General features: G+C 41.5%; 2 protein-coding genes and 1 long non-coding RNA gene across 6 annotated transcripts in view; 2 read left to right on the plus strand and 1 right to left on the minus strand.

The window, feature by feature from the left end:
• Nucleotides 1-76: 76 nt before the first annotated feature.
• LOC133221684 (uncharacterized) lies at nt 77-16,660 on the plus strand. Of its 3 annotated transcripts, none has more exons than XR_009728045.1 (3): nt 77-257; nt 7,409-7,910; nt 16,461-16,660. It is a non-coding gene; the product is annotated as an uncharacterized LOC133221684 (long non-coding RNA). The 3 variants fall into 3 exon arrangements; XR_009728043.1 differs by having other exon boundaries at nt 7,782-7,910; XR_009728044.1 differs by lacking the exon at nt 77-257 and having other exon boundaries at nt 5,555-7,651; nt 7,782-7,910.
• On the minus strand, nt 15,521-21,118 carry SNAP29 (synaptosome associated protein 29). Its single transcript, XM_061370789.1, has 5 exons — nt 20,874-21,118; nt 19,358-19,554; nt 18,541-18,623; nt 17,511-17,615; nt 15,521-15,826 (listed from the first exon to the last, which is right to left on the minus strand). The coding sequence occupies exons 1-5, from the start codon at nt 21,105-21,107 to the stop codon at nt 15,669-15,671; spliced, it is 777 nt and encodes a 258-aa protein (XP_061226773.1). The 5' UTR covers nt 21,108-21,118; the 3' UTR covers nt 15,521-15,668.
• Nucleotides 21,119-21,534: 416 nt separating this feature from the next.
• The window catches only part of PI4KA (phosphatidylinositol 4-kinase alpha), a 56,990-nt gene continuing 51,134 nt past the window's right edge, over nt 21,535-27,390 (plus strand). For both annotated transcript variants that reach the window (XM_061370799.1, XM_061370800.1), the window contains exons 1-6: nt 21,535-21,746; nt 24,016-24,132; nt 25,296-25,389; nt 26,060-26,148; nt 26,646-26,718; nt 27,001-27,260. In XM_061370799.1, the coding sequence (XP_061226783.1) occupies nt 21,540-21,746; nt 24,016-24,132; nt 25,296-25,389; nt 26,060-26,148; nt 26,646-26,718; nt 27,001-27,260 (840 nt within the window). In that variant the 5' untranslated portion in view covers nt 21,535-21,539. The remainder of the gene's footprint in view (nt 21,747-24,015; nt 24,133-25,295; nt 25,390-26,059; nt 26,149-26,645; nt 26,719-27,000; nt 27,261-27,390) is intronic.

Raw genomic sequence — 27,390 nt, forward strand, 5'->3', positions numbered from 1 at the left:
GCTGGTTGTGGCAAAGAGCGGCTCTGCCCCTCCTCGGGTGGACACCGGTTCGTCCCGGCCAACGGAGCGCAGGGACACGGGGCCTTTGACAGCCGTGGACGGGATCAGGGCGCAGGGGTCGGCGCAGGCATCGCCTGGTGCAGCCGCCGAGAGCCTCGAGGGGCTCAGTGACCCTTCATCGGGTCATAGCTCCACATAGGCGTTGCTACCTACTGCCATGCCCAAAGGTGGGTGAGGAGTTCTGTGGCCGTTGCCAGGTATGTTTGAAAAGCTGTCCTGCCCTGTTGGATTTCTAAACAGAAATGGGGCTCCTTCCCCAGAGAGTTGACATTGCAAATTGGAAAGTTACTGCATAAGCAAGAAGCGAAGGGTCCAGCATGCCAGGTGTATATCAGCACTTCACTTTTACCCTCCCTCCTAGGCAGCCCATTAGCATCAGACGAGGGAGGTGAAGGTAACATTACTGCTATTGCATTTCTCCTAAATTGCAGTAATCCTTTGAGAAGGAAACTGCTGTGGTGTTGCTAGCTCCAGCAGTTTTATCCGGAGCATCATGTTGTTCACATTTTCTCAGCGAGCCAAGCTCTGGGAAGCACAAGATTACAGGAGAATCTCTGATTTAATGCTCTGTAAATGAGCTTCTCATGCTGTGGGTTGCAAAGAAAAGCAGAACAAGGGACCCCTGAAGACTCAAAACCAGAAGGCAGATTAAAACAATTCAAAATACATTACAATTTAAAACCTCATTATTTTCACTTAACCTCATTTGTTTTTAATACATGGAGCCGGGAATTACCAAAACTGGGTTAGGTTTCCAAAGGAATCATAGGTATGGCTCTGCGGAGACACCTTGGTTCCTACTGGAGCATGCAGTTGCAGGCTGCAGCCATGGGAACCGCTTGGCTGTGTGTAGAAGGTCTGCAAAGCCTGGACAGTGCATTGAACAGGTAGCAGAAAGTGCTGGAACTGATGTGCTGCTAATCCCTCAGGAAATCTGGAATCTGTAGCTCTTCCTGCAGGACTCATGATTCGGGTTAGGCACCAAGGTCTGTTGTCTCAAAAGCAAGCAAAACGAGCTGAGGTGGCGCCACCTTTTCGTTTGCATGACCTCAAAAGGGGTTGAGTAGCACCAGCTCCCTATGTTTGTAAGGAGATGTTCACTTTCAGCTGCATAAATTTCTAAATGAGGATGAGTTAAAAGTGCTGCAGAGACCAGACCATCAGTGGGACATCAGGATGTGACCTGTAACCTGCCCATTTTGGCGCACTGAACTTATTCTGTGTTTGCCTCTGACAGCTCACAATCACTTCATGGATACAATTTATTTATATTCAAAGTTCCAATTGCTGGCTTTTGCTTTCTATTTCATGGGTAATTAACTCTGTTTGGAAAAAAATGAGTCACGAATTTTCATCACTTCTTTTACAAATGAAATAGCACCTCTTAAGTAATGCAGACAGTTACAGGATACATTTTTTATATAATTTGTATTTTAAAGAAAATTGTGACAAAGGAAAGAACAGGTTTGTCTCTGAGATTTTTAATAACAAGAATTCCACATGCACAAAAATCACTATGTACTGGCTGCAGTCACTCTTAGTAGTCTGGCACCAAACTGCTGACATGAACTAGAGAGATCACTGGCTAAGGAAATCAAATATCTTTTAAAGTATAATTAAAATTAAAGGTGTGTTATATTTCTTCAATCCAATTTTAATAATACAGTGCTACCTGCCCACTCCCAGCTGGCCAAATCCTAATTACAACATCCTATGATTTTCACAGTAAAATAAAAAATCTCCCTGTATGTTGAAGTGCTTTGCCACACTTTGGTCTGCTGCTGGCTTTCTCATTTGTACCTTCTTTACGCTGTTCTGTAGTTAAATATCTGCTCTTTTTAACACCTGGCTTTGTAGGTCATAGGAGTAGTTCTTGGCAAGTGATACCAGCTCTGAAGAGCCTTTCACATCTTGACACAAATCAAAATGCAAAAAGTGTTTTGCCATATTCTTTCCACTTTGCAACTAGCTGAGGTTCCACAGCTAAAGAGGCTGACCTGTCTTCAGTCATCTGTGTGCAGGGATGTTTTAACTGAATCTTCTAACCTCCTTTTCTATTTAGCTTGGGATCTCTCAATGGAAAGGTACTGGCCTTATTTAAGGTATTTCTCCTACAGTTTGTAGTCTGTTAACAGGAAATGTAAAGGGTCTTGAATCTCTAATTGCTTGCTGTGCTAGTAGCCCTCTGAAGCTAACTGCTACTCTCTTGCTCCTTTATAAAAGGCAGAGCCACAGCGCTTTGCAGCTGAGAAGGCTGTAATCCCTAGCAATCCCTTAACAACGCAGATGGAAAAGCTCCTGGTAAATGTTACTGTTTTTTCAGAGGTTGGTCTCCTCCAAATGCTTGCTTTTCTGGCTCCTTCCATGGATGGCAGCCTGATGCTCTTTTTTCAGTATGAGGGAACAGCCCTGAGAGGAGCTGCGTTTTTGCCTTGGAGGGGCTGCTATTTACATGCAAAAATATTGTATGTATTGTGCATGTTCCTAGTGTTCTTCCCACGGAATAAGCTAAGGAGGTCTCACTGGAAAAGCAATGTGCATTTCTCTTAAAGTACTCCTCTCGGAGTCTTCCTCCACATCAGTTCAGATTACCCTTTAACTACAAATCTGTTCAATTTGCAAATGTTTGGCCAGTTCAGTGTTTTGATTTAAATAAACAAATTACAAGGCACCAGCACATATTCTGGCCTATATGGGAGAGTGTCTGCTTGTTGACAGCAGACCTGCCTGAGTGTGAACAAGTAAAGCTCCAAGTAACAGGGACTCTGCGGGCTGGACTTCAGTGTGCTTGCGGCTGACCACTGCACACTGCTGGAGAGCTGATGCTGAACACAGAATGAGCTGCATCTGTCCCAGCTGTGTGCTATCTGGTGCTGTCTGTCAGTGTTTTGCCTAACATAGGAACTCAGTATCAACAGTCACAGCATGAAGATGTGGTGCAGCAAAGAGAGAGCATCATAACAACTTCAGAAGTTCTGATTTGGTCTTGCACAGAGAAAATTTGACATTTCGTGCATCCCAAAGCTGCCCTGTTTGCTTTCCAGTTTGAAATTGTACTCCTTGTTTTTCAAACCACACCCTCACCCCTTGGACTTCTTTCCAGCTTGTCTCCTGGAAACAGCCAAGCCCTCCCTTTTCCTCCAGTCTGTCTCTCCTCTCCTTCCAATAGGCTCCTCACTGCTGGGTGAAGAACTGCCTCCTATCATCATCTCTCATCCAGAACTGACTCCTTGAACATGTCCCGCAGTCATTCTCCATGTTAGTGCAAAATTCCATTTGAATAATGTTCTTTTTGCATGGAGTTCCATTCTCCTTTTCCCATCTGTTCTTACTGAGCACATAACTGTGGGTCATACAAAGCACTCTGAGGCTCTTCTGTGGTTTTCCTAAGTCGTTGTGCAAGCTCCTGCGAGCAGACTGGTAAAAATTGTAATGCTTCTGAGGAAATCACTTTAAATGTAAAGATTCTGTTGCAGTTATTTAATATGTATTTAATTCCCTCTAGTTCATTCTCTGGCAGGAGAAGTGTTCTCCACACTTAGTATTTCAAAGAAAACCTCCACTATGGTGGATTTAACTCCTGACAAAGGTCACTTTATGAATTTAGTTTGGTATGTGAAGCCCCATCCTGTATTTCCTGTGCACGGAAAGCTCTGCTGGAGATGATAGATTCTGATGGCATTTAATGTCAAAATAAACAGAAGTGTATAGAGGCAGTAGCAATACAGGCTGGAGTTCTTTAGGTTCCCCACAGAGAATGCCATGATGATACATAATTTACTTGTAACTTGCAAACAATATGCCTAGCTTTCCTCCCAGAAGCATTTCCACTTACAGAAGCCATTTCTGTCTTTGTGCAGTGTGCTGACATTCATTTTCCCTGTACATTCACACAGTTGTTTGCTTCTTCTCTGGACACTTGTGTTCTCCAGGGCTCACAGCACAGCAGTTTATCAGCTGAAATTGCAACTCCTCCAGCTCAGCCTTGTAAAAACAGAGGTCCACTGGTCAGTGATGCAAAGCCCAATAAAGGGCATGGGAGTCAACATCTGTCCTCAAAACCGTGACAGGCAGGTCATGGCTGCTTGCTACGCCAGCCTTTTTAGAAGCTGAATTCCTCCAGAGTGTTTTCTCTGGCAGCTTATCCATCAAGTGGATAGAGGGTAAACGTGTTCTTTGAAAACATAACTAATGGAAAGAAAGGGGGTAGCTAATATAACTCAAGTGTTCATCTATTGCTGATTTCACTCACTCTGGAATGACAGAAACCAAGCTGCACTTACACAGACCAAGTAAAATCTTAGTCTAAATGGTTTGAGCGGTTAAATGCCATTTAGAAGCACAACCAGTAAGTGTGCATAAATAGGATAGAAGAATAAAAGGCTTGAAAGGACGTGAAGGGTTCTTCTGGTTTTTGTCCTACAGCAAAACTGAATGAGCCTATGTTTTCTAATTGCAGATTAATAGGGTGATTGAGGAAATGTTGAATATATTGACTGTTAGGGCCTTTCAGCTATTTCCTTTGAAATAGACCCTGACAGGGGAACCTCAGTATTAATTTTCTTAACATTATTATATTATCCAAGAAACAGAAGAAAGCCAAGAAAAGCAGAAACCCCATTATGTTTTAGAGTATAGTAGTAAACCATGCAGATGGTAAACAGACTTAATTTTCTACAGGGCCTTTATGATACATTTCCTCTCCTTCTAATCCTGGAAAGAAGCACTCTCTAAATTCATCAGCTATGAATTCCCTTTGGCCCCAGATGGGAACAAGTCTGTTATGACTATGCCTTCCCTATGTTTGCCTGTTTTCTTCTCCGCACCATAGTAAGTTTTGAGAATATTGGCCAAATTCAGCTGTCCATGATGGAACAGAATAAGCTCAAAGGTACTCAATTTCTGCAGGTCTCATGAAAACAGCAGCCAGAGAGGGGAGAGAGACTTTTATTTCGAAGGAATGGCTGAAGTGGGAGTTCAGCCCTTACTGGCAGGTCTATGAAGCAGTCAACCTAAATCATGGAAAAAAAGAATCTTTGGCCAAGGTCTGCACCTTCTTGATTTAGTTTCATTGTTCATGAAAGATTTTTGTTCCCTTTCTTTATGCCCAGATTCCTGCTTTTGTATGAATCTGTACCTTTGTCCACATTAACTTTAAAGATAGGTTCAGAAATCCCCTCCTGAAAACACCATTATTTCCTGAACTATGTTCTCCCCTTCAAAACCAGGTTTTTGTTAGACCATGTAATGCTATTGAACACAACACAAAGGAACTGTGTTTTCCTATCAGCTCATAGGATTTCATGAAGCTGAAGATAAAAGTCACCCTAATTTTCTTACTCACGCTTGGCTTTCTCTGTCTTGAATTGTTTGTGGAACAGGTTTTAATGGAAGTTCTTTGCATTTTACTGTTCTTAATGGCCTGTGTAACCTGAATGTAACAGACTGGCTTTTCTGGAGCTTCAGTCTTAAGAATATTCAAGAAACAAACAGAAGGATGTTTCCCAGAGAGGTTCAACAATGATACCTGTTTGCTGCTTTTTAGGTTTTAGAGAAAACAAGCAGCAAGGCAGCTGAGTTAGAATAAACTGTAGATAAGTACAGACTTACATGCTCTAAGTCCTCATAAAGAAATGTCTAAATTACCTTTAAAAAACCTCCTACCAGTGCCAGCAGCAGCATGTTTGTTACCCTGTCACTAGGATGAGCTTAGATGCCCCTCCCTTTATGCCGGTGGTTTGGGTGTAACTGATACTACTTGTATGAGGAATGTTAAATAAAGGGAGAAAACCTCTTGTTTTTTAGAATATAGTTGTTGTTTTTTTAGAAATACCCATCTTTTTAGAAAGGTCTTTCTGAATTAAAGGAGGATTTGGTACTTTGTGCTTTTCTGAAGGCCTGGGAGGTGCCCTGCAATATAAAAAGGTGACATTAATTTTTGGCCAACTGTGCTGGTCCAGGTATGCAGAGTATCTTTAGGAAATGCAAAAATAAAAGGGAAAGCATGTGAAGTGCTAATTAAACCATTTCTTTAGTATTTTGTTGTTGCATTTCATTGAAGAGCTTTGGTATGTAAAAAACATTATTTAATAAAGTATTAATTTAAAAGAAGAATGCATGGAGATCCAATTATTTGCAGTAGCTTTTTGTTGCCTCCCTCTTCATGCACCATGCATCCTGGAAGCAAAGGTATGATTCCTAGTCCCGGTGTCAGAATTTTCCCTTTTCCATCCTAGCTGATGAAGTGAGTCACCTGTGTGTATTTCTATCAATTTCTATTTCATAAAGACTGAAATGTTAACTGTTAAGCAGCTCTTTTCTTGTTTCTTTGGTTATGCTGGAAGAGGAGCACTAAAGAATCAAAAAACAAATTTAATGTTAAGAAAGAACCACTTTCATAGGCCCTCCCAAAGATCCTGAAATATCTGCATGTTTCTCTTCTAGTTTAGAATGTGACTGAGACAGCACATGATGTGTTGCCTGATGCAAGAACTGTGTTCAGTTAATGCATATTGCCAAGTTTGTGTCTGCAAACAGGAGCTTGATTTGCAGTGTCTGGGCTGTGACTGATCATATTCAGTCACAAAGGGGGCCAACAAACAGCTGCATAAATGTCTGGTAGAATACAGGAAATCGTCTTGAGGTTTTTGATCAATGATTTCGAAACAAGGACAGTCAGACATAGGCTGTAAGATTAAACCAGCCTGAATCCATCCTCATTTGTAATAAAAAGTTAAATATTTTGGAACGCTCTGACTTTTCCCAGTCCACCCACTCTTGTAAAAATCCCATGCAGCTGGATTTGGTGGTGACACCAAGATTCTGGTAAACTGTCAGAATGGTCCCTCTGGTTTGTCAGGGCTTCCTGATTTGTTTCACTGGTTTGTTACCTCCTCATCTGTTGGGTTACAAAGCAATAAAGGCTGCACTTATTATACTGCTTATCTCAGATAGCACTTCCTCTCTGTTCATGCCCATTCATAGTTACATACGACATGCAGTATTATTTTCAGCTATATTTGGCTTGCATGTAATCCAACTTTCCAGCTCCTCTCTGTGTTATGTAAATACAACAGCAGGAGAAGCCGCCTTTAGTCCTCTTGTGCCAGGAGGGCACAGTGAACATCAACATGGACATGTTCCTGAAGACCAAAACTGTTTTCTGGAAGTCTGCTCACAGATTTCATGATCCATCTGTTTTCTGTAGAATGCAGTTATTTAAAGCAACAAGTTCACTTCAGAGACGTAGTACAGTAGCTGCTGTTTCTGTTGACTTTTCTGATGAGGCTCAATATTGTCTATTTTCCATTATATCTCAACACTGCCTTTAATTGCCTCTTTCCAACAGATTTACATATTATCCCTCCCGGCTGTTCACACACAGATTTCCCTTTACTTGGCAACCTTCCAGTCACTCCGTACTAAAGACAGAGGTACTAAATCAGCAAAGCAGTTGATGAGAGTCAAAATAAAACTACATTATACTACGTGGCCTACAGATGACTGAACAATTAAACAACAGCATCTGAGACTGTCGCCAGAAGTTCTCTTCCTTTTCTTATGACAGCTCATTTTAAGCATTTTTGGGCAGGTATGTAAGAAGTTTGTAGAGGCTGAACAAATGTCTCTTTGAATGTTATCTAGCTCCATTATTTATCACTACTCCAAGGAAGAGTAAATTAGAATTAATGATTCTCTCAAATACCAAATTGTTTTTACAGGAATTGGCTTCGTAACCCTGATACTTGGGGCACTTGGGGAAGCAGAGACACTCCCTGGAGAACCACACAGGTCATTCACATGGCCAGGCTGACTCAGCAGTAAGTCTACACATGTCCAACTGCAAATATGTAAGGAAGCTTAACGCTTTTATGGTGATACTCAACATAAATACATACCAATTTCATAAATAAGTACATTATTGAATTAAGACAGGCTTTTTGCCTTCTAATGCACCCAATCCCCACTGCTCTGTCATTGCCACTAGCTGGTGGGGTATGTGGTGTCCAGTGACACATGGAGACCATCAGTGTGCTGCTGTATCCCACAGTGAAGAGCTGATTTGGGTGTGCTGTTCATTTCACCTCACTTTGGCACAGGTGAAGCCCTGAGGCTTCTGGCAGGCTGCCACTGTAAACCCAGCATGTTTGCTTGAGTAGGGAATAAAGCCTCAATATTGCATTTCAAACACTGATTAGTAAAGCAGGCAATTGAAAGAAAATGATACTTTTCAGCTTATGAATATTGTGGAAAGGAAAACAGCTCCAGAAGTTCAAAGCTAGAAACGCAAGAGTGGTGAGGTACATCAGATTCCTAAGAACGAGCTTCCTTCCCATCACCTTCAGCTGGACACTCTGACTGCATGGTCTCTAAGACACTGCGTTTGACCAGCAGTAGAAATGCAGCTCTACAAAAAGCCATTCAGAATAGTCAAGAGCAAGGATTAGGGCAATAAACACCTGGAGATGGAAAAATTCTTCTGTTTTTCCTCCCACAGGTTTTGGAATCATTATGCCAGGAAATTATTAAATCACAAATTTGAGTAGTTAATATATTGCTTGGATGGCACATGAAACTGCTGAGGGATACGGCTGAGGAAAAGAAGAACTCTCAAAGTCAGTAGTGAGGAAAGATCAGATAGAGGAGCTAGACTACGACTTCCATGGACTTCTGAAACAATACTAGTATGGGAAGATACTCCTCTGACTGATACAAGTTGGCATTAAGAAGAAGTGTGTGCATAAAAAGCAGAGGAATCTGTTTAATATTTTCTGCTATAATTCAGCACAAAGCTCCCCCGTATTTTTGCTCAATAGGAAAGTCTGCCACTTAATTGGGAGAGAGAAAGCAGACATTCTAAAGCACTTTTGTAGCTAGGCGGCCAGTTTTATGTCTTTGGAGAACAAGGCTACTTTTGCTGTGTGTCAGATGCCAATCTGTGACACACTAGAGTTGTTCTGCAGCTTACTAAGCTTGGTGTCAGTACCCCAACAAGCTCATTTTCTCACCTGCACTTTGCTTAATATTGCAGTTCACTTTTAGTTCATTAGAGATCCTGCTAAACATGTACCAACAAAAATTAACCCATCACTGAATTATTGCAACTGTGTCGTTTAGGAAAGAATATCCTCCTCTCCTTATCACAACAAGACTGTGTGTTCTAATGAATATTCCCTATCTGGCTCTGTCACAACTGAACACAGAGCACCAGAAGTGCCAACAGCCTGTAACAGCAATGTATGACGAAGCAGATCAGATGGCTCGTGGGTCTCCTCTGCTGCGCTGTTAGCAGGATGCTATCCTGCCTTTCCAAAGCTTTTCCCATGGGCAGGTGAATGCAATCAGATTTTAACCTTTGCTTTCTTACGTGGCAATTTTGCAACCTTACTATTTATATCATACTGTTGGATTTATTGACTGCCTCTGCCTAGACTTCACTCAAAACAGGGAAGGAAGATCCTGTCATCATCCTAGAGAGCCAGTGGGCAGAGATATGAACAGATTGGGTGATCCATGCACAAGGCAGTGGTGAAAATAGGGCAATAAAGAATCTCAAGACCTGATGTTCTGAGTGTTGGTATGCAGTAGCTTAGTGCTGATGCTGCTGTGGACCTTAATGGAAGCCAAGAGCAGACTGCATCACCAGCCTTTTCAGTTGTTTCACACAAGGGAATTCCTACAGGAAGTTTTCCTCAAAGGCACTCAAATGAGCTGGCCTGTAAGCACCAGCTAGCCAACAAACATTAGATACAAACTAACACCAGGGTTGCCCACAAATTCTACAGAATTCTACAAAATCTGTAATGTCCATAAGAAATTTTGAGTAAAACCAAAATAAAATAATTAAACTCTCTAATTTCTCTCAACAGGTCTAACATGCCTGATGTTAAACGTCTTTGGGCAGGCTCCCACCCTCTAGGCTTGTCAGCAACTGACATACACATTCCAAACTTTCTATGCTCTGTTTTCTTTCTACACTGAAGGGTTAATACACACAGCACAGCTTTAGTGGCACCCTTCATACTCTTGATGACCCTGGAAGGCTGAGACACGCAGGACCTGGGCAAAGGTTTCTTCCAAGTGCAGGCAGAACTCACCATTGGCAAGTGACTGCTCTCCATTAACAGAAACAACAGATTTACAATTAATGTGGAGGGAAGAGGAAGACCATCTAGAATGAAAATGCCAAGGAAGCCCATTGTCTTCCCCAAAAATATCCTCAGCTAGAGCTGGAAGGCCATTTTCTAGAAGGTTCTGCATCACTAACAGCAAAGTCACAATCCATCTAGACTTTTTATAGCTGAGGCAGGGCTCCAAAATCTCTGCCTGGCATTCAGGGATCTTCCTGATTTGGGAGTCTGTTTATTCTGGGGGCACCTCCCTGATTTTTGCCGCTGAGCCTTCCCAAGCCTTCACTTCTGCCCCAGTGCAGTTTTCTTCATATTTTCCTATTTTGGGAAGATGTATTTATTTGGAACCAAAGAAACCAACCAGCCACCTACTAAAACAACAAACTGTAGAACCTCTTTTCAGCAGCAGAAGCATGGGGGTCCTTCACTGCAACTGCACCTGCTCTGCCTGGTTTTACACACTCACATGAGCATCTGTTAGCTCCCCTTCCCTCTCTCACTTCCCAGAAAGGCAAGGACTGCGCTGTAAGCAAGTCCTTGAGAAAACACAGCAGGGCTGAAATGCCTGACCTGCCTTAAGCAAATAGATCTGTGAGGTACTCTCTTCAAAGATTCAGATTCTTCATGCAAGCTGACATCCCCAGCAGAGATCCAGGATCCACTACACTGCTCCATTCTCTACCATCTTCCACTGTGATCTTCACAGTATTTTTTCTGTATGCAACAATAAGGTGCAGAGACAAAAGAGCTCTCGGTTGCCATTTGCTGAAGAACTCTCAGCACAAAGGCAGCAAAACAAAGTTATCTGAGTTTTAAGAAGCCTGTCAATCTCTCTCTAGTGTACTGACTTTCCCTTTTGCGAGCTTTTGTAATAGCACTTCTGAAGCTCTGCTTTATGGTATCAAACAAAATTAAGTACACTTCACTACAAAAACATTCCCAGAAGCCAAGCTCCTCCATTCATATACAGATAGGAACCTAACTGAAGGTCACAACATCCTGAAGTTTTCTGCCATCAGCACATTTGGGATGACATGGGATTATTACATATCTGTTGGTTTTCGGTTTTGAAGATGGTGCATACCTTTTTTGCCTCACTGCTGCTCTTCCTGCCTTGTTCATGCATCCACTTAGTTTATGATGTTCTTGGTCAGATCAAGCACTATGGCAAGATTACTTTTCAAGCAGTATCTTGAATTATTTTACTATCACAAGTCAAAGTTCTGCAGAATAAATGCCTTTTCACATTCCTCTTCCAGGATCTAAAATGATCTACTTAAGAGTCAAGTAGAAAGGTAACACTCTGCTTATTCCCAGAGACCAAAACCCACCAGCTGCAAATTTATTTCCAGTCTGGCACAAACTTGACAGAGTAGTTCCAGCCTTTGAACAGACCTCGTTACAGGAAAGAAGAGTCAATAAAGTTGTAATCAAAGAATACGGGGAAATAAATGCAAAAACTCTTCATTAACAATAAGCACCTTTATTGACAGTCGAACATTCAACACTTACTCCATTTCCTAAATTGCTGAACTACAGCCCTGTTAAGCATTTAAATAATAGATACTTTCAATTGACATGTATAATGTGTTATACCTGGGTGGCACAGAATTAAAGTAGTATTTAAAAAAGCCAGACACAAATAATCACTACCTGTGATTTTGAAAATCGAGCCCCGTATGTTTCAAAGTAAAAATTAACACATACCCTGGTATGCTTGTAAAAATGCCTATAAAAATCCTTTTGTTCAGAAGGCAGAGTGGCTGGGAGGTGTTTCCTATTTCACCATTTAACAAATGACATCACAAAACTACAAGGCAGCAAAACATTCCAGATGAATTTCACGCATTAGAAAAACCCAACCTGGTTTATTGTGTCCCAGTGATTTCAGGAGGCCAGTAGAGTTCAGCACAGCAACAAACCTCTGTAGTACAAATTCAGCTACGCATCAGTTGTTACAATATTTAACTCAGTGCTCAGGAAACTTAAAAATCAGATACATTAAGAGTCAGATACTGGGTATTCCCCCTTTTTTCTTTGCTGTTTCTAGTGTCTTATATCTATGGTATGAAGGGTATGCTACTTCCCGGTGTTTAAAACCTCTTCAAAATCTATTAGCAAGCCACTTGAAGCAAGAAAATTGCCTTTTATAAAGACTGTATTTTGTTTCCTACTGTCTTCTTCTGACCTTAATATTAAACTTCTACTCAAGCAAATAAGAATGAATTAACCACAGCTATTTTAATGCAAGGGCACCAATTTCTATGCCCAATGCCAGTATTTAGGCAAAATTATTTAACTTATCAGGTTAGTACTTGAGTGCAAATTGTAGTTCCACTGAAAGTCCTAGATCCTACACAAGGTAAACTGCTCAGCAGTATCCAAGAAGAAATAAGACTATCTAGTGTTACTAGTAAAAGTCTTCTAATAAGAAAAGCTACTGACCTAAGTCCTTCGTAACACGTGCAAAATAGCATTTCCTGGAAAGGCAAAAATCAGGTGGGTTTTTTCCTTTAAGCTTCCCCTTTGTGCAGGATAGGAAGTTATTCTAGCAAGCAAAAAACTTAATCGGTAGTCTAAGACAGTGGTGTCTCTTTATGTCAGTTAGACTTAAGTGCTTTATCAGCACAGAGCATCTGTATGAAAGCCGAGAAAAGGAATTCAGTTTGTAGCAGAAATTCAGTTATACCCATGCACAATCTACAACATTCCCCCCTTCCCTTCCCCCAAAAGAAATCCAATATGGGAAATAATCCTTTAAAACAAGGCCATCAAAAAAACAAATAGAGCAGGAAAGCCTAAGCAGAGACATACACAACCGATACAGTGAATGGGACTGCTGGAAGAGACAAGAAGTTAGACATCTGTATAACTTCCACATGGCTGAAATCCTGATGTTCTGCTTGGATGATGAGGTTCTCAAAGCAGAAATAGGGATTTTTTTTTTTATTTTCCCTTCCCTGCCCGTGTTTTTAAAGGCATCAAAGGTATCCAGGATGCAGTAAACATTTCACAAGGTTAATACAACACTTCACCAAAAAATCAACTTTGCTTTGTGAAGTAATTTAGACTGAAGAAATGGAAGAGCTTACACCAGAAAGGCAGCACACTTCACGCTTACATAAAAACAAATCTGCTGGGATTCAAGCTCTGTATTTCTTATTATGCATAACTAGATCCTCCAGCTACATTTTTCCTCCATTAACCATAATGCAATCAGAAGTCTCAGCATACATCCTTGTTAGTAAAGTCTTACTTTGGAAAACTATAGTTGCATACAGGTGAAGGCAGATTTCACACTGCAAGGTGTTATACATTTTTAGGCAAGTTCCTATATTCTCTCTTATGGAAAGAATTTAGACATCCTTTCTAAGATACAGGTGTTTTTGTTAATCAGCATTGGGGTAATTAAAAATACAAGCCTCTTCACCCTTTTAATGAAAGGAGAAAGTCAAATAAACTAAACCAGATATAACCCAAATTTCAATCTTTCACTGAGGTACTTTGGAAAGTAACGATTGTATCATTTGCTAAAAAAAAAAAAAAAAAGGGGGAAGTAAAAAAAGTATCAACCATCAACACCAAGTCATAGAATTCATAAATACTTTAACAGAGTAAAAGAGAATGTCATGGTATACACCCAAAAAAGTTAAAGGATACATTGATATTAATAAGGTTTCCTATGGTTCCAAATGAGCATAAATGACAGTGAAAACCTAAAATCAATTAAAGGTACTCAAAAGCTGAAGTTTTATGTCCCTGAAAAACATTTTGTAGGGACCTAAATCAATGACATCAGTACCATAAGGGGAAGCAGGGGCTCACTTTAATTCACAACTCTTATTTGCTAGAAATCCCAGAAATAGTAGTTTCTTTAGTAATACTATGTCCAAGAAGTGTAGCATTTTCAGTGATTTACAAGTGAACTCTCAAGAGACACAGAAAAACAAGAAATACTCAAGTTTTCTTTCATCTCCTTAACTATTGGGTTCACTCTGTAGCGAGCTCAAGGTAACAAATTCCTGGGGGGGGGGGGGGGGAGGAAAGGGGAGGGTGTGAATGTGGTGTTCATGAAGGTTACAAGCTTGATAGCCCTGAATACCAAGGTCTTCCTTTAATTCATAAGTTAACATGGGAGCAACTCAATAAAGTAACTATCTCTCCTTAGCCACAATCTGTCATTTGATAGCAAGTGCTGCAATACTGATACGGGTCTCTTAGCCTCTCCAAACCAAAATAACTTCCTTGTTTTCCAGACAGACAGCAAGTTCCCACTGTCATGTCTGCAGGCTGGAATGGAGTTGTAATTATTTTGGTCTACAGTGATAGCTAATACAAGAATAAAACAAAGTGCAAGGCCAAGCTTCTATCTGGAAGACTCGAAATGTTTGAGTTTTTCTTCGTTTGCAGGAACTTTTCATACCTGCTAAGCTAACACAGAAGTAATGGGAACCATAGCTGAGTTCCTTAAAACCAGTCACACTACTTAGAAAAATGCAGCATCTGCTCAATCCCTAATCACATTTGTAATAAATGTGAACTCAAATAACAATCTCCTATGATCTGTATGTGCAGTATCAGACCAACTCTCCATTTCTCAAATGGAAGCTATTTTTCAAATACCCATCTAACTAAATAAACTGAGAAAGAGCAGGAAATAAAAATGCAAACAGTGACAATGTCTACAAAAGAATTTTTAAGAGCACATACACAGAACATTTAAGTTCTGATTTTGTTACTCACACTTGGAGTCACTGTCAGTCAGCACTTCTTGCAGACTGTTAAGTTACCTTTAAAGAACTTACTGAAAGCACTGTAAAGGTGATGGCATTTAGTGACCCAAATATAAAACCATAGTTTGTGGAGCCACCATTTGGTAAAAGTCACGTCAGGAAAGGGAACACACACAGAGGATATTATCACTGCACGACACCCTTGGTATTTTACAACTTCCACAGAACAGTTCATTCCTTAAGCCCCAGAAAGCCAGAGAACAGTTACTTCCAATTATCTTTACAGCTGGAAATCGGCATTTTGTCAGAGCTTAACATAGCTGTAGGTAAACAGAATTAGCAACATTTGCTCTGAACAAAGCAGCACATTCTGTTCCTCCATCCCCTCCCCAAAACAGAAGCAAAATGCAGTTACTTTGCTCATCATGGCTCCCAGGCCAAGGACACTGAAGCTTTGTAGGTTGCAAATTCCTCCACGCACATGACGCACAGTTACACAATTGCACGGGGTACCCAGCACAAAAGCATTGACCCAACTGCTGATTTTAACTCAACGTGCACTTCCCACTAAGAAGAAAGTTAAGGTATTAAGCTGCATTTAAGATTATGCAATTTTAATGACAACAAAATCAATATCAGAAACAAAGAGAAGCAGGTACTGTCCAAGATTTTGTAAGTGATGGGTTGAGATGAGACATCCAAAAACTGATGCTGGACAAGAAAAAAAAAGTAATCTAAAAATGCTTTAAAGCTGTCGGACTTTCTTATCAGTGCTTTTAATATTGACATCCAGTGTCTCTACTTTTTTTGTTAGCCGATCCAGCATCTCATCTTGCTCATCTATTTCCGTCTGCAGCCCAAGAGCTAGGTTTTTCAGACGACTCAACCCAGAAGACATCTCATCTGTCAACAAAGAGAGTGACCATAAGGAATCAAGGCCATATAAAGCATATTGCTTAAATGGACACTGTCAGGATTCCCTTTTCTCCAAATCCCTGAGTCAGAAGATGTTACAAGTGCTCAAGCCTGAGTGTTTTTCTCCAGCAGGGGAAGCACTTACATATTAATACTTCCACTGCATTGCTACCAGAAATAATCACTTCCTTTTTTCCAAGTTAACTGCAGATGCTTAAAGCCAAATTGGACCTTTATAAAGGGATATACCCTGTAATGTAGTTTTTACTTGAAATTATATATATATTTTATATATATATATATATGAAATTGAGCACATTTTTTCTCAATACACTTAATATGCTCACGAAGTCAATTGTTTTTCTGTAAACGTCATGCAGAGATACCAATACACTGACCATTTAAGCAGTTATTTAACACAGATAAAAAAAACCCATTTCCAGATTTTCTAATTTGGCTACAGGGAACCATTTTATTGCATGGTTTATTGGTAAACACTTTTGAGCCTAATATGCTTTGCACAGCTTCTGAGTAGAAAAAACATGCTTCCTCTAACTCTTATGCTTGACTGTTTCTCTTTGATCCATTCCTTTCTGATTTCTTTCCAATCTCTTATTTCTAGGTCAACTAAACAGCAACACATGTAAGCAAAGAGGCACTTTGTATATATGCTGCAGAACAAAGGAAGAGAAAGTCAGCTGAATGGTTTGGGGAAGTAATGAAAGCAACTCAGCAAATTCACAAATCAAATATTTAGTGTCCTTCAATTTTTTCATTTTCTGTGAAACAGGTTTATTTCACAAGCTGCACACAGTGATAAATTCTTTGGGTCCAAAGTGAGGTGCAATTTAACATTCGAGTTTAACTGTCGGTTAGGTAAGTTGAGTGCATCTTTCAATATAAGCAGCAACCTTTAGAAAAAGAGGCAGTAAGTCTCCACACTGGTATAATGTGGATGTCAATTTGAAGCAGTATTTCCTTATAATACTGCTATACCTGCTTAGTAAGATTTTTCAGAACACATAAGTCTGCTTGTCTGAATGATATCCCAGTCAACCTACAGGACAATTCAGAGAAACACTCATATCTTGAATTGCAAGTGTTACGATACTTAAGGACCACTTCCTCTTTCAAACAACACATTTACCAGCATACACATATTTGGTAAGTGTTTTCCTTACTGTCAGTAAAGGATCTGAGAGGACTCATGCTTTTGGTGTGGGGGCTTTTTTCCCCCCTTGGTCTCTTCACTCAGAGACAGCTCAGAACCTATCAATTTCTAAAGCACAAGCATGTTGAATAAGAACTTGAAGTATTAATGCCAATAGCATATCACTTGCCACCGTAGATTTTCACTTCCAGGCCTCCTAGCCAGTTTCCTTCTAGCTGGTTTCAGGTGAAATGCATTTCTAACTCAGATTTGTTATTAGTATTTACAAGTAGTTGACAGACAGACCCCACATCATTCTACCATTCAAATAATGTATGTTTCAATCAAACTTTACATTCTGCCACATAGAGAGTTTTGAAATGCAAAATACAAGCAAGCAATTTTTTTATTTATCAAATTCCACCTGTGAACTAAACTAAAAAGTGTTCATTGGCAATATATTAGTAATTTTCCATGGCTGAGAATTACATTACATGAAACAGCATCAGTTCTCACACTCACCTAAGTTGTTATCAATTTTCTGGTGGTAAGCACGCAGGTGTTGGTTCTTTGGATAGGAATCCCTTGGCACTGAAGAAACTGAATCTGCTTTGCTGAATTCATTGTCTATTAAGAGTATAAAGTACAAAACATTACATAAGATAAAAGCTGGTAAGAAAATGCTCTAAAGTTTTAGAAGAGTTATTAAAAATGAGTCTGACCACAGCTGACATGTCATCACATAACCTGTTAGCAGAAGTATCAAAAGTAGTCCAACAGTGCTATCTGTAGGGCATTCCTCAAAATGAACAGGTATTAAGCTACAGTTATTCTATTTTGGGCAGCCTTTTGTAGTTCTGTTGCATAGCTGGGAGTAATAAGAACATAACAAACCCAGCTACCCAAGTAACCCAGGAGGTAGGCTGGTAACTTCTAGTACAGTTAGTGTACCCTCAGGATGAACCACCAGAGTTGAGTTATTTCTGCCCTCTATTGGCCAGACTTTTAATATTATGCGATGTGGAATGGAGATTTACATTACCAAAAGCATTTCTTTATGTACAGAACTACACCTGTAAAGATATCCTGTTGCTTTCTTATTTTTACTAAACAAATTGAACTTCACTTTAAAAAGGAGCAGTTGTTTTGTACACAGAAGTCATCACAGAAGTTAAGACATTGTGAGAACGGGGAATGAGATCAAACCCCTACACCTCCCTGCGTGAATCAAGTAATGACTTCAGTGTGAAAGGTTATAGTCCTTGTTTGAAATAACAAGGAAAATATATCTGAAAACTATGACAAGGGATGGTTAAAAAGAACAACATCCGAATGCATGTTAACATTTTGGTAAGCCAGGCTGCCTGCCTGTTATGTGGATTCTTGGCTACAAAGAGTTTAGGGAAAACAGTTCACTAGAATTCAGGGCCATGGAAGCTGGGATACAGATCTCCAGACATTAAGCAGCAACATAAGCCAGCAGTGGGCAAGTTGAAGGGTCTCTGACTTCACCCTGCGTTGATGACAGACAGTGTAAAATAAAGTTACAAACCTATATCTAGCTTCCTTAAATTTGGATGACTTTCCTGGTATTTTGACTCTTGCTCTTTACTAGACATCATGGCTTCTTTTAACCTAGTAACAAAGAATAAAAAGAAAACATTCCTATGGACCACAAGCCTCATACTCAGTCTATTAAACAAGAATAGGTATCACACTTAACACAAAAGCAGCACATTTATTACACCGGATCCAATATATCACTTTAAAATAAACTATTTGCATTTGTCTTAAGTGAAAGCGGAACTTTAGTGCCAAAAATAACTCTGATATCAAAACTAAAACCGTATCTTCCATCTTGGACGCAACCTATTGCTTTCCTCTAGTGGAGAATGGAAGGAAAAGGAAGGAGGGAATCAATCCACGCACCACTACCAGCCTTTACCCAAATTCCTCAGCTGAAGAGACGCAAGTATTGTGAGACACTAATTTCACAGCAATTAATTCCTATGTACAGCTTTTAGCAGAAGCTGAAGAACCACACATAATACTTGACTGGAAGCATGTCAGCACTACAGATCACGGCTTCCTGGTACGACTGAAGCAAGCATGATAATACAGAAGACTGAAGAATCACTTGTGTAATTTTCTGTAACTGTTGAAATTAATTTCTCAGTGTTATTCTTACCACTATAAATATAAATAGAAGTGAAAATATTCTCCTAAGAGTTAAAGAGAAATAGGGAGCTAGACACCATCTCAGGAGTCTGCTTTCCCAAATCAACAGATCTTTTAAGTTCCAATTTTGAGATGACATTTCAGAGATGCTGTGGCAGATAAGTCCCAGATAAAACACAGATTTTCCTTACCTACTGTTAGCATAATAGTCAGACGTTCCATTCTGCTCTGGCTTGCTCTCCGGAGGTTTGGCTTTGAAGTAGTTCACCAAGCCCCCCCAAACACTCTTAATGCTATTTATGTGCCTTTGACTAGTCTTCAAGTCCTGGTCCATTTTATCTACCATCTGCTCTGTGCGCTTCAGTGCCTCTCCTTGTCGTACAAGCTCCTAACAGATATTAACAGAAAAAGAGAACTAGTTAAGCCAAAATAAACAGAAGCATCAATAAACTGAAACAAACATTTAACAGACTCTCTGAAGAAAAATAGCAGTTCCATCATCCCATGTAGATTATTTCTGAAGGCATACAGCTTTTTCAGTCACTTCTCTTCCCCCAGGGCATTTCAGTCACAAGCCAGCTATAAAATCCTCATCACTACACAATGCCAGGTTCTCAACACCTACTACAAAAAGCATCCAGGAATTTTCTGTATTGGCCTTTTGTCAGGTTCATACTTGTGTCTTCCTGATGGAAAAAGCATGGCACCAGATACGTGGATGATATAGTGAAAATGTAAAGGTTTGCAGCAGGAAAATGAGCAAGCAGAAGTATTCCTAGTTGAGGATGACACCTTCTTTGGGAAGTGATACTCTTTTAACATGACTGGGATGTTCCTGGTAATTTGGAAACAGCATAACCAAAGGCAGTAAGTCCAAGTATTTTTTCATACCATTACTTGAGCAGTGCAAATACATACAGTGCAGAGTTTAGAAATGTTGATATATACAATTACGTTACTTTATAATTCAGCAGCACAAATATTATTCCAAAGTAATCCAAAGGTTAATTCGGACAGGAAAGTCATGTGCAGCTCACATGAGCACAAAACAAAGAAATTGTGCTCATATTGTCTCTAAACTTTTGGGAATTCTAGTGGAATATTCTTCTCCCCTCAATAAAGATGCAAACACGATTCAAGGGCTGTGGGCTTTTTCCATGCTTTTCTGGGCAAACAAATCACAAGTTCAGTGAAGAGCCACCGAGAAACCTCTTCAGCATAAGCACCTCCTGCAGTCCCTGGGTGCTCTTGGGTTCATTTGGGCAACCACATTACTAACTCTGAAGGAAACGTCCCATTAGCAAGTGACACAGTGGACAAGACCTCTCTGAGCGATGCCTCTAAAGACAAACTACTCTGAAACACGGCCAGAAGAATGAAGGAAATGATTAATCAGAACAACACCAGGCCATCACAAACAACCAAGAGGGCAGGCTCTCCATTTAGCCAACAGAACGACTGAAAACTTTTTAGTCGAGTAATAGGTACAAATGCCATTAATAGTCCTAGTAAGAGTTGATTGGAGCTGCTTAATAAGCAGCTGACAACACATCCGAGACACAACCTGTGATACACAGAGAGGGTCTAAGCGTTGTTTCTTTTTCACCTCAAAAATACCCTCCCAAACGCGCCTCCACCCCCCCGCCCAGTATATCGCGACAGCCCCGGGGCCGAGGTCTCCGTCTCCGTTCCCGCCCCGCGACCCACCTCAGAGGCGGCCACGCCGATGCGCTCGGACTCGTACAGCAGCGACAGGGAGCGGGTGGTGCTGTCGGCGGTGGCGGCGGAGCGACGCAGCACCTCCTGCTGCAGGTACCGCTGCCGCGAGGAGCCGTCCACCTCCCCCCCGCTGCCGCCGCCGCCGCTCGCCGACCACGGCAACACCTCCTCATCCTCTTCCTCCTCGGCGAAGGGGTTATAGCTCCTCGGCAGGCCCGACATGGTGCTGGGGACAGCGGTAGCTCCTTACGGCGGCCCAACCTGGGCTGCGTCCCCTCAGTCCGCTGCCCTCTCCCGTCCTTCCGCCCACAGGCCAACCCCGCGCGCCGGGCGGAACCACTGCGTACGGCTCCCCTCCCCGGGGTGGGATGGGCACACGGGAACGGCGCTGAGGGACAGGCGAGTACTAGGAAGAACCATGGCGGCGGGGGAGGGAGCCGTGATTGCGCAGACGGCGCTCATTTGTAGAGCGGGGCCTTGGGCAGTGCTGCAGGAGGGAGGAGCACCGGCGAGGGGCGGAGCTATGAAGCCGCAGCGGACGCTGCCATCTTTGAGCTGTGATCCCGCGCGAATTAGTGATCTCGCGAGAGGAAAGTGGGGAGGGGGCTGGCTTGCTGGCTGGCGGGAGGGCGGCCCCTGGCATTCCATCACAACATGGCTGCCGCAGCGGTGGCAGCGGCAGCCGCGGCTGCTGCGACAGCGGCCACGGCTGCAGCCAGCACCACAGCGGCGGCGGCCGCTGCTCCCTGCCCTGGTGCGGGGCGGGGGAGCAGCGCTGGCACCGCGCGCGGCTTCTATTTCAACACGGTGCTGTCGCTGGCGCGGTCGCTGGCGGTGCAGAACCCCGCGCCGCTGGAGAAGGTGAGGAGCGGATCGTGTGGGGGTTCCGTCTGTGAGGACTGTGGCGCTTTGGGGCTGTCATGTGTGGGAGCCGCGTAGTTGCGGTGTGGAGTGTCGTTATGCGAGCGGGGCTTGTCTCTGTCGCACGTGTGGAGCCTGCGTGGAAGGGTCGGTGTGATGGGAGCCGCGGCGGGGGGGGCCCCAGCCCTTCCTGCGGGAATGTTTGTGCCGGGTGTGCGGGGAGGGTGTCCGGTTGTGGCCCTGTGTGAGGTGCGCGGCCGGGGCCGCTTCCCTTGGCCCTGTCACGTTTGGGGGCACGCGGGTGGGTGTCTGCCGCTGCCCGGGGAATGCTGCTGTGCTCAGGTGAGGGCTGTCCTGTGGCAGTGGGGGCTGCTGGGCCTGTGAGGGGCACCCATAGCCCATCTTGACCCAAAACCACCATCTTTGAAGGAGGTGTCACAGCAGCAGCAGTGGCCGGTGCTGTTGGAGCAGCCCCCATGTCGTCATGAGGAGCGTGGATCCTGTCCTCACAGCAGTTGCATGTCCCTGAGTTTGTGGGACATTGTCTCGTAGATGTAATTAGTCTCAGTCTAACTGGGGCTGGTTGCTCTACTTTGTATCTGGTTAAATCCAAGCGACAGAATCAGCTCAAGATAAAATGTGCCTGGTGGAGGTTTATCTCCTGAACGTCAAACCAGACCTGTGGGATCTCCATCTGGGTAGTTCCCCTCATGGGTTTACACTGCTGACACAGAGCAGCTGCCATGGTCAAGCATAGTGATACTGCAGGGGGGAGAGGTGGACAGCCTGGTGGTGCAGGCTTCTTTGTTCTTGTTCTGGGAGTCTACTATTAGTCTGACAGCCAACTCTGAATAACTTTCTTTTTAAGTTTTGCTGCTGGTTGACTAATATCTATGGACTTCCCTTCCAAGACTTAAATGATATTAAAAGTTCTTACGTAGCAAAAGGTATTCACTCATATTACCTCAGATACTAACCTGACATGGGACATATGCATCAGAAGTTACTTTACAAAGTTTGTATTCCCTCTGGTATTTTCTGTTCAGGATTATTTGCGTTGTGTTACAGGTCTCGTAATTCGGAGGTGTGTCAGTTTAAGGACCAGAATCTTGAATTCCACAAAGCATCCAGTAAATTCTTCTAATTCTCTAGGGAAATAGTTTCTTATAGTTTCTTGGCTTAGAAATTTAGAGGCAGAGTGTTTAAAGAGTTATCTAAATTGGAAGTAGCTTGGTATATATGCGGGTTGGACCAGATGATCTCTTGAGGTCCCTTCCAACCCTTGGGATTCTGTGACTCTGTGATTCAAACATAGTTATTACGACAGTTCATTTAAGGTAATATTTATTAACGTCAAGGGGATTTATCAAAAGACAATATGCTTGTGGTATTTTCCCTTTCTTAACAGTTCCATGGGGGGGGGGGAGTATTTGGGAGATTCACTATATTTTTTAGATGTGTGTTTGCAGGCTATGGAGAGAAATAATAGGTAAAGTATTGAGAAAATAATAGTTCTTGAAACTTAATCTGTTGTGTTAAAAAAGGATTTGAGCAAAAGCCCTATCCAGCTAGGTGACAGTTTATTTTTCATTGCTGTATATGAAGAAGGCATTGGTGCAGCTGTACCAAAGCTCCATCCACCCAGTTTTTGTTTGCAGGAATGGAATTAATGTAACGTATTTCTTGCCCATCCAAAATGCTCAATGAATTAGTGGAAGGAAGGCTTTGTTGTAGGAGGGATGCAGGAATGAGCTTTGTGAATGTGATGCTCTGAAAGTTTCAGAAATTCTTCTGAAACCTGGAAACACTTGATCAAGTGTTGAAGAAAACTTAAATTGACCCCTGTTGTACTAAAAATATTTGACTTGAGAATTTTCTGTCTTTAGTTTCTGTCATTCATCACTTTTTCCTCACCGTTAGATGCTCTCATTGAGATTGATGACTAAAGGAGAGTAATATGGCCACCTGTCTTCCAGAAGGTGGAAGGATTACTGTCCACTTCAAGCACAGGAATGAGTCTTGAAAAGCACAGCCAGCTGCTTCCTCTGCTCTGAAGACATCTGCAGTTGTCCCGGTGCTCCCAGGCCCATTGCTTGCTGGGCTCTAGGGCTGTGCTGTAAAGGGAGTTGTTGGAAGCTAGTTGTTTGCTTCCCTGATTTCTGCTGGTGGACTTGTAAAATACACGTTTCACACGTTGACTGCTGTTCTCTTGGGTGGTCGTGACAGTTTCAATCTTATTCCATTGTTCGTTCCCTCCACTGTTTTTCAGGTACAAAAACTGCTCTGTATGTGTCCAGTGGATTTCCACGGGATTTTCCAGTTAGATGAGCGTCGCAGAGATGCTGTGATTGCTTTAGGAATCTTTCTAATTGAATCTGACCTTCAGGTATTTTTTCCTGCTTAAGTTATAACTCTATTTAACGTGAAAGTTTTTGCATGAATTCAGGTTTAGTTGTTCAGTGAAAATGGAAATTTGGTATTTACTTGTCATAAAAATAAGTAAAACGATCAGAGAGAACAGATGGATGCAGGCAGGAGAGCACAAGGAAATGAGGACAGCACTGACGAGTGTGTCATAGCACTGCCACAGCCAAACTGCTGTCATGTTTTTTGGTTATGATGGCTTATGGAGAGAAAAGAGGCTGTTCAAGAGGATTTGCTCAAGCCATATTTGTCATTGCTTGTTCTTCCCTACATGCTTCTGAATGTCAGGTTTGTAATAGGCCTTTTCATACCTGACACTACCCAGGATAAAAAGACAGACAGTGCATGTAGGCTGCATTGTAAGCAAGCACCCCTTTTGTATCTGTCAGCCTGTGAATGACAAGCTGGTTCTCTTCCCTTTAAACCCTGGGTGTGGTGGTGTTCCATGCAGAGGAAAGGAAGGATATAGAGCCCTATGTCCAAAGGCATTAGTCCTCACTTTAAGCTGTTTAATGTTGCTAGGGTTTGCATCGGGAATTTTTTCCTATTTAATACTGGGTTACTATGATATAGCTTTGAATGCATGTTATTAATGTTGTGGGGTTTTTAATTTTTTTGTAGTATGGTTTAAATAAGGCTGTTCTGTTCATGTTTCCTAGCGTTTTTTTGTTTGTTTCCAAAGTCAGCAGTTAATTAATCCATCTCTAAGGAAGGGAAGTGCTCCCCTTTGATTTGCAGATTAGGAAGCTGAAGCGTTACACAAGATGTGTGAAGTGGTGGCTATGAGATGGATCACATGTACTGAATTGGGACTGGTGCTCTGAATTTCTAGCTGCCTTAAAATTATTGTGTGACCTTGTAAGTTAATAAATTGTTTGGGGTTAATTACTGTTCTTAATGTTTTTTTCTCCAACTTTCATGGAGAGTGAACTGTTGCCTAGAATGGATTTATAGCAGTGAATTGGTGTTGAAATCAGTTTTGCAATATTCAAGAAGCCTGTGGAGTAATCACTAGAAGCAAGTTCTGTGTGTGGTTAGTGTAGTCTTTCTATCTCTGTAAAGTAGCTTGAGATGATATGGTTCAGCTTTTCTTCTCCATTTTAAGAAGAGTGTTTTTCTCTTTAGCACAAAGATAACGTGGTTCCATACCTCCTTCGACTGCTGAAGGGTCTGCCCAAAGTCCAATGGATAGAAGAAAGCAATGCACGGAAAAGCAGAGGTGATATTTGGATTTTTTTGATCTTTCTATGGAATGACAGCTAGGAAATAGAAATAACAAAGGTTATTCAGGACATGGTACAAGGGGAGCTGGCAGGTCCTGCTAGGGTTTTAGCTTCTGACTTAACAGCCTTTAATACTGATTTTCTTTAGCAGCAGAGAGAAAGTTGAGTAACTCCTAGCTTTATTACTTGACTGCTTTGCAATACATTACACTATCCAAATAATTCTATGCTCAATATATTTTGTTACTAAATTGGAGAAGATTGTGTAGCAGTTAGAGCAGGAGAGCAGAACCTAAGATTTGTACGCTCTATTCTTCACTTTAATGCTTAGTTGCTATTTAAACTCCTTAATTTCTTGCTCACTTGGTATCTCTTGAAATTGCTGTAGGAATACTTTTATGTAATACTGTATTGTTTTATTATTATTTGAAAGCCTAGGAAAAAATGAAATTATTTAAATTATTCTTTTAACATTTCATGCTGAAATTCTACTGGTTAGAGTATATTTCTAAATTTTTTATGTAATACTGTTTTTCTACATTCTATCTCAGAACTGTATGACAAAGGAATCACTTATGTCTTCTTCATTTATTATTATTTGCTCTTTCTATGTTGGTGTTCTCCAGCAATGCTTAAGTGGCTCATTTGCTGTCTGTTTCTTTGCAGGCTTGCTTCCAGTGGCAGAAAACTTCAGCTTCTGCTTGGTAACGTTGTTATCTGATGTTGCTTACAAGGATGTGACTCTCAGAGAGCAGGTAGAGTTTATTTTAAGTTTGTGCTGATGTAGTACCCAGTCATAGAATCATTTCGGTTGGAAAAGATGCTGCAATGTTGACAAATGTTTAGAGTATGCCACAGCTGCTTCCTCTTTTGTAGAGGGATTGGTTAACATTTGTACTGCTGCATTATTTTGCTTGTGTTAATTGATACTCAAGTATCTAGAAGATATTAATAAATCAGCTCTTACTTCTGGGTGTCAGAGAATGTCAGCTGAATTCTGGTTTTGATACTGAGATCAGCAATGCTGCAGTTTTATTCTGCTAGTACATACCAGCTAACTGCAGATTTGACAAAAGCAGCTTTGTGACCTGGGTGAGGGCGAGATACTACTTTAGTCACACAGCATTAAAGCATCTTGTTTACAGAAGTGCTTACCTTAATATTTGCAAGTTTCATTTGTTGTGGTGATCTAGTATGAGATAATATCTCTTCACCAAAAGATGTTTTTATATGTCTGTCTTGATTACTTTAGATTTTGGATGCAATTCTACAAGTAATGCAGTTCCTGTTGGGAATGTGCCAGACGCCGCAAATGCATGATAAAGGTACTATTAAAATTGTTACTATATTTGAAACTCCTGTCCTTTGGACTTCTCTCGTGTTTTCTAGTTATCAGAATCACTCCTGAAAAGTGAGTAGCTTTGCTTTCAGTTTCCTTCAGCACGTATTTATTCTGTTGCTGGCTGGTAAATATGGAAGTGGAAGTGCATTAAGTGTATTTGTAAAGCACATAAGGCTGAAGTAGTTTAGTGATGTGGTAGCAAAACTATGAAATAGTAGTTCTGAGTTACTGTCAACATACTGTTTTGTGTGTTTTTCTCTTCCAGTATATTTATGCAAGTATGCAGTGCCCTGCCTGATAGGAATCTCTCGAGCCTTTGGTCGCTACAGCAATTCAGAGGAGGCTCTTCTTTCAAAGCTTTTCCCCAAAATTCCCCCACACTCCCTGAGAGTTCCAGAAGAGCTTGAAGGAATTCGCCGACGATCCTTTAATGATTTCAGATCAATTCTCCCCAGTTCTCTACTCACTGTTTGCCAAGAAGGAACACTAAAGAGAAAAGCCAGCAGTGTATCTAGTATCTCACAGGTCTGTATGACTTGCTCTGTGTTGGAGTTGGTGCTTAGACGATTTCATGGTCTTTGGCAAAGTTAAGACAGCATTAAGCCTGGGTATACAGACAGTCTCTTAACACATTGTTTGATCAGAGATCTTTATT

The sequence above is a fragment of the Neopsephotus bourkii genome, unplaced genomic scaffold, assembly GCF_033783945.1.
Source record: "Neopsephotus bourkii isolate Nb327-2 ecotype Australia unplaced genomic scaffold, CSIRO-AGI_Nbou_v1 NB_1542, whole genome shotgun sequence".
Lineage (NCBI taxonomy): Eukaryota > Metazoa > Chordata > Aves > Psittaciformes > Psittacidae > Neopsephotus > Neopsephotus bourkii.

Coding starts and splice junctions, on each gene's coding strand:
- SNAP29 (XM_061370789.1), bottom strand. CDS start 21,107: ATGTCGGGCCTGCCGAGGAGCTATAACCCCTTCGCCGAGGAGGAAGAG. Junction 19,555..20,873: donor TCGGCGTGGCCGCCTCTGAG/GTGGGTCGCGGG, acceptor AATATCTGTTAG/GAGCTTGTACGACAAGGAGA. Junction 17,616..18,540: donor TTTAAGGAAGCTAGATATAG/GTTTGTAACTTT, acceptor TACTCTTAATAG/ACAATGAATTCAGCAAAGCA.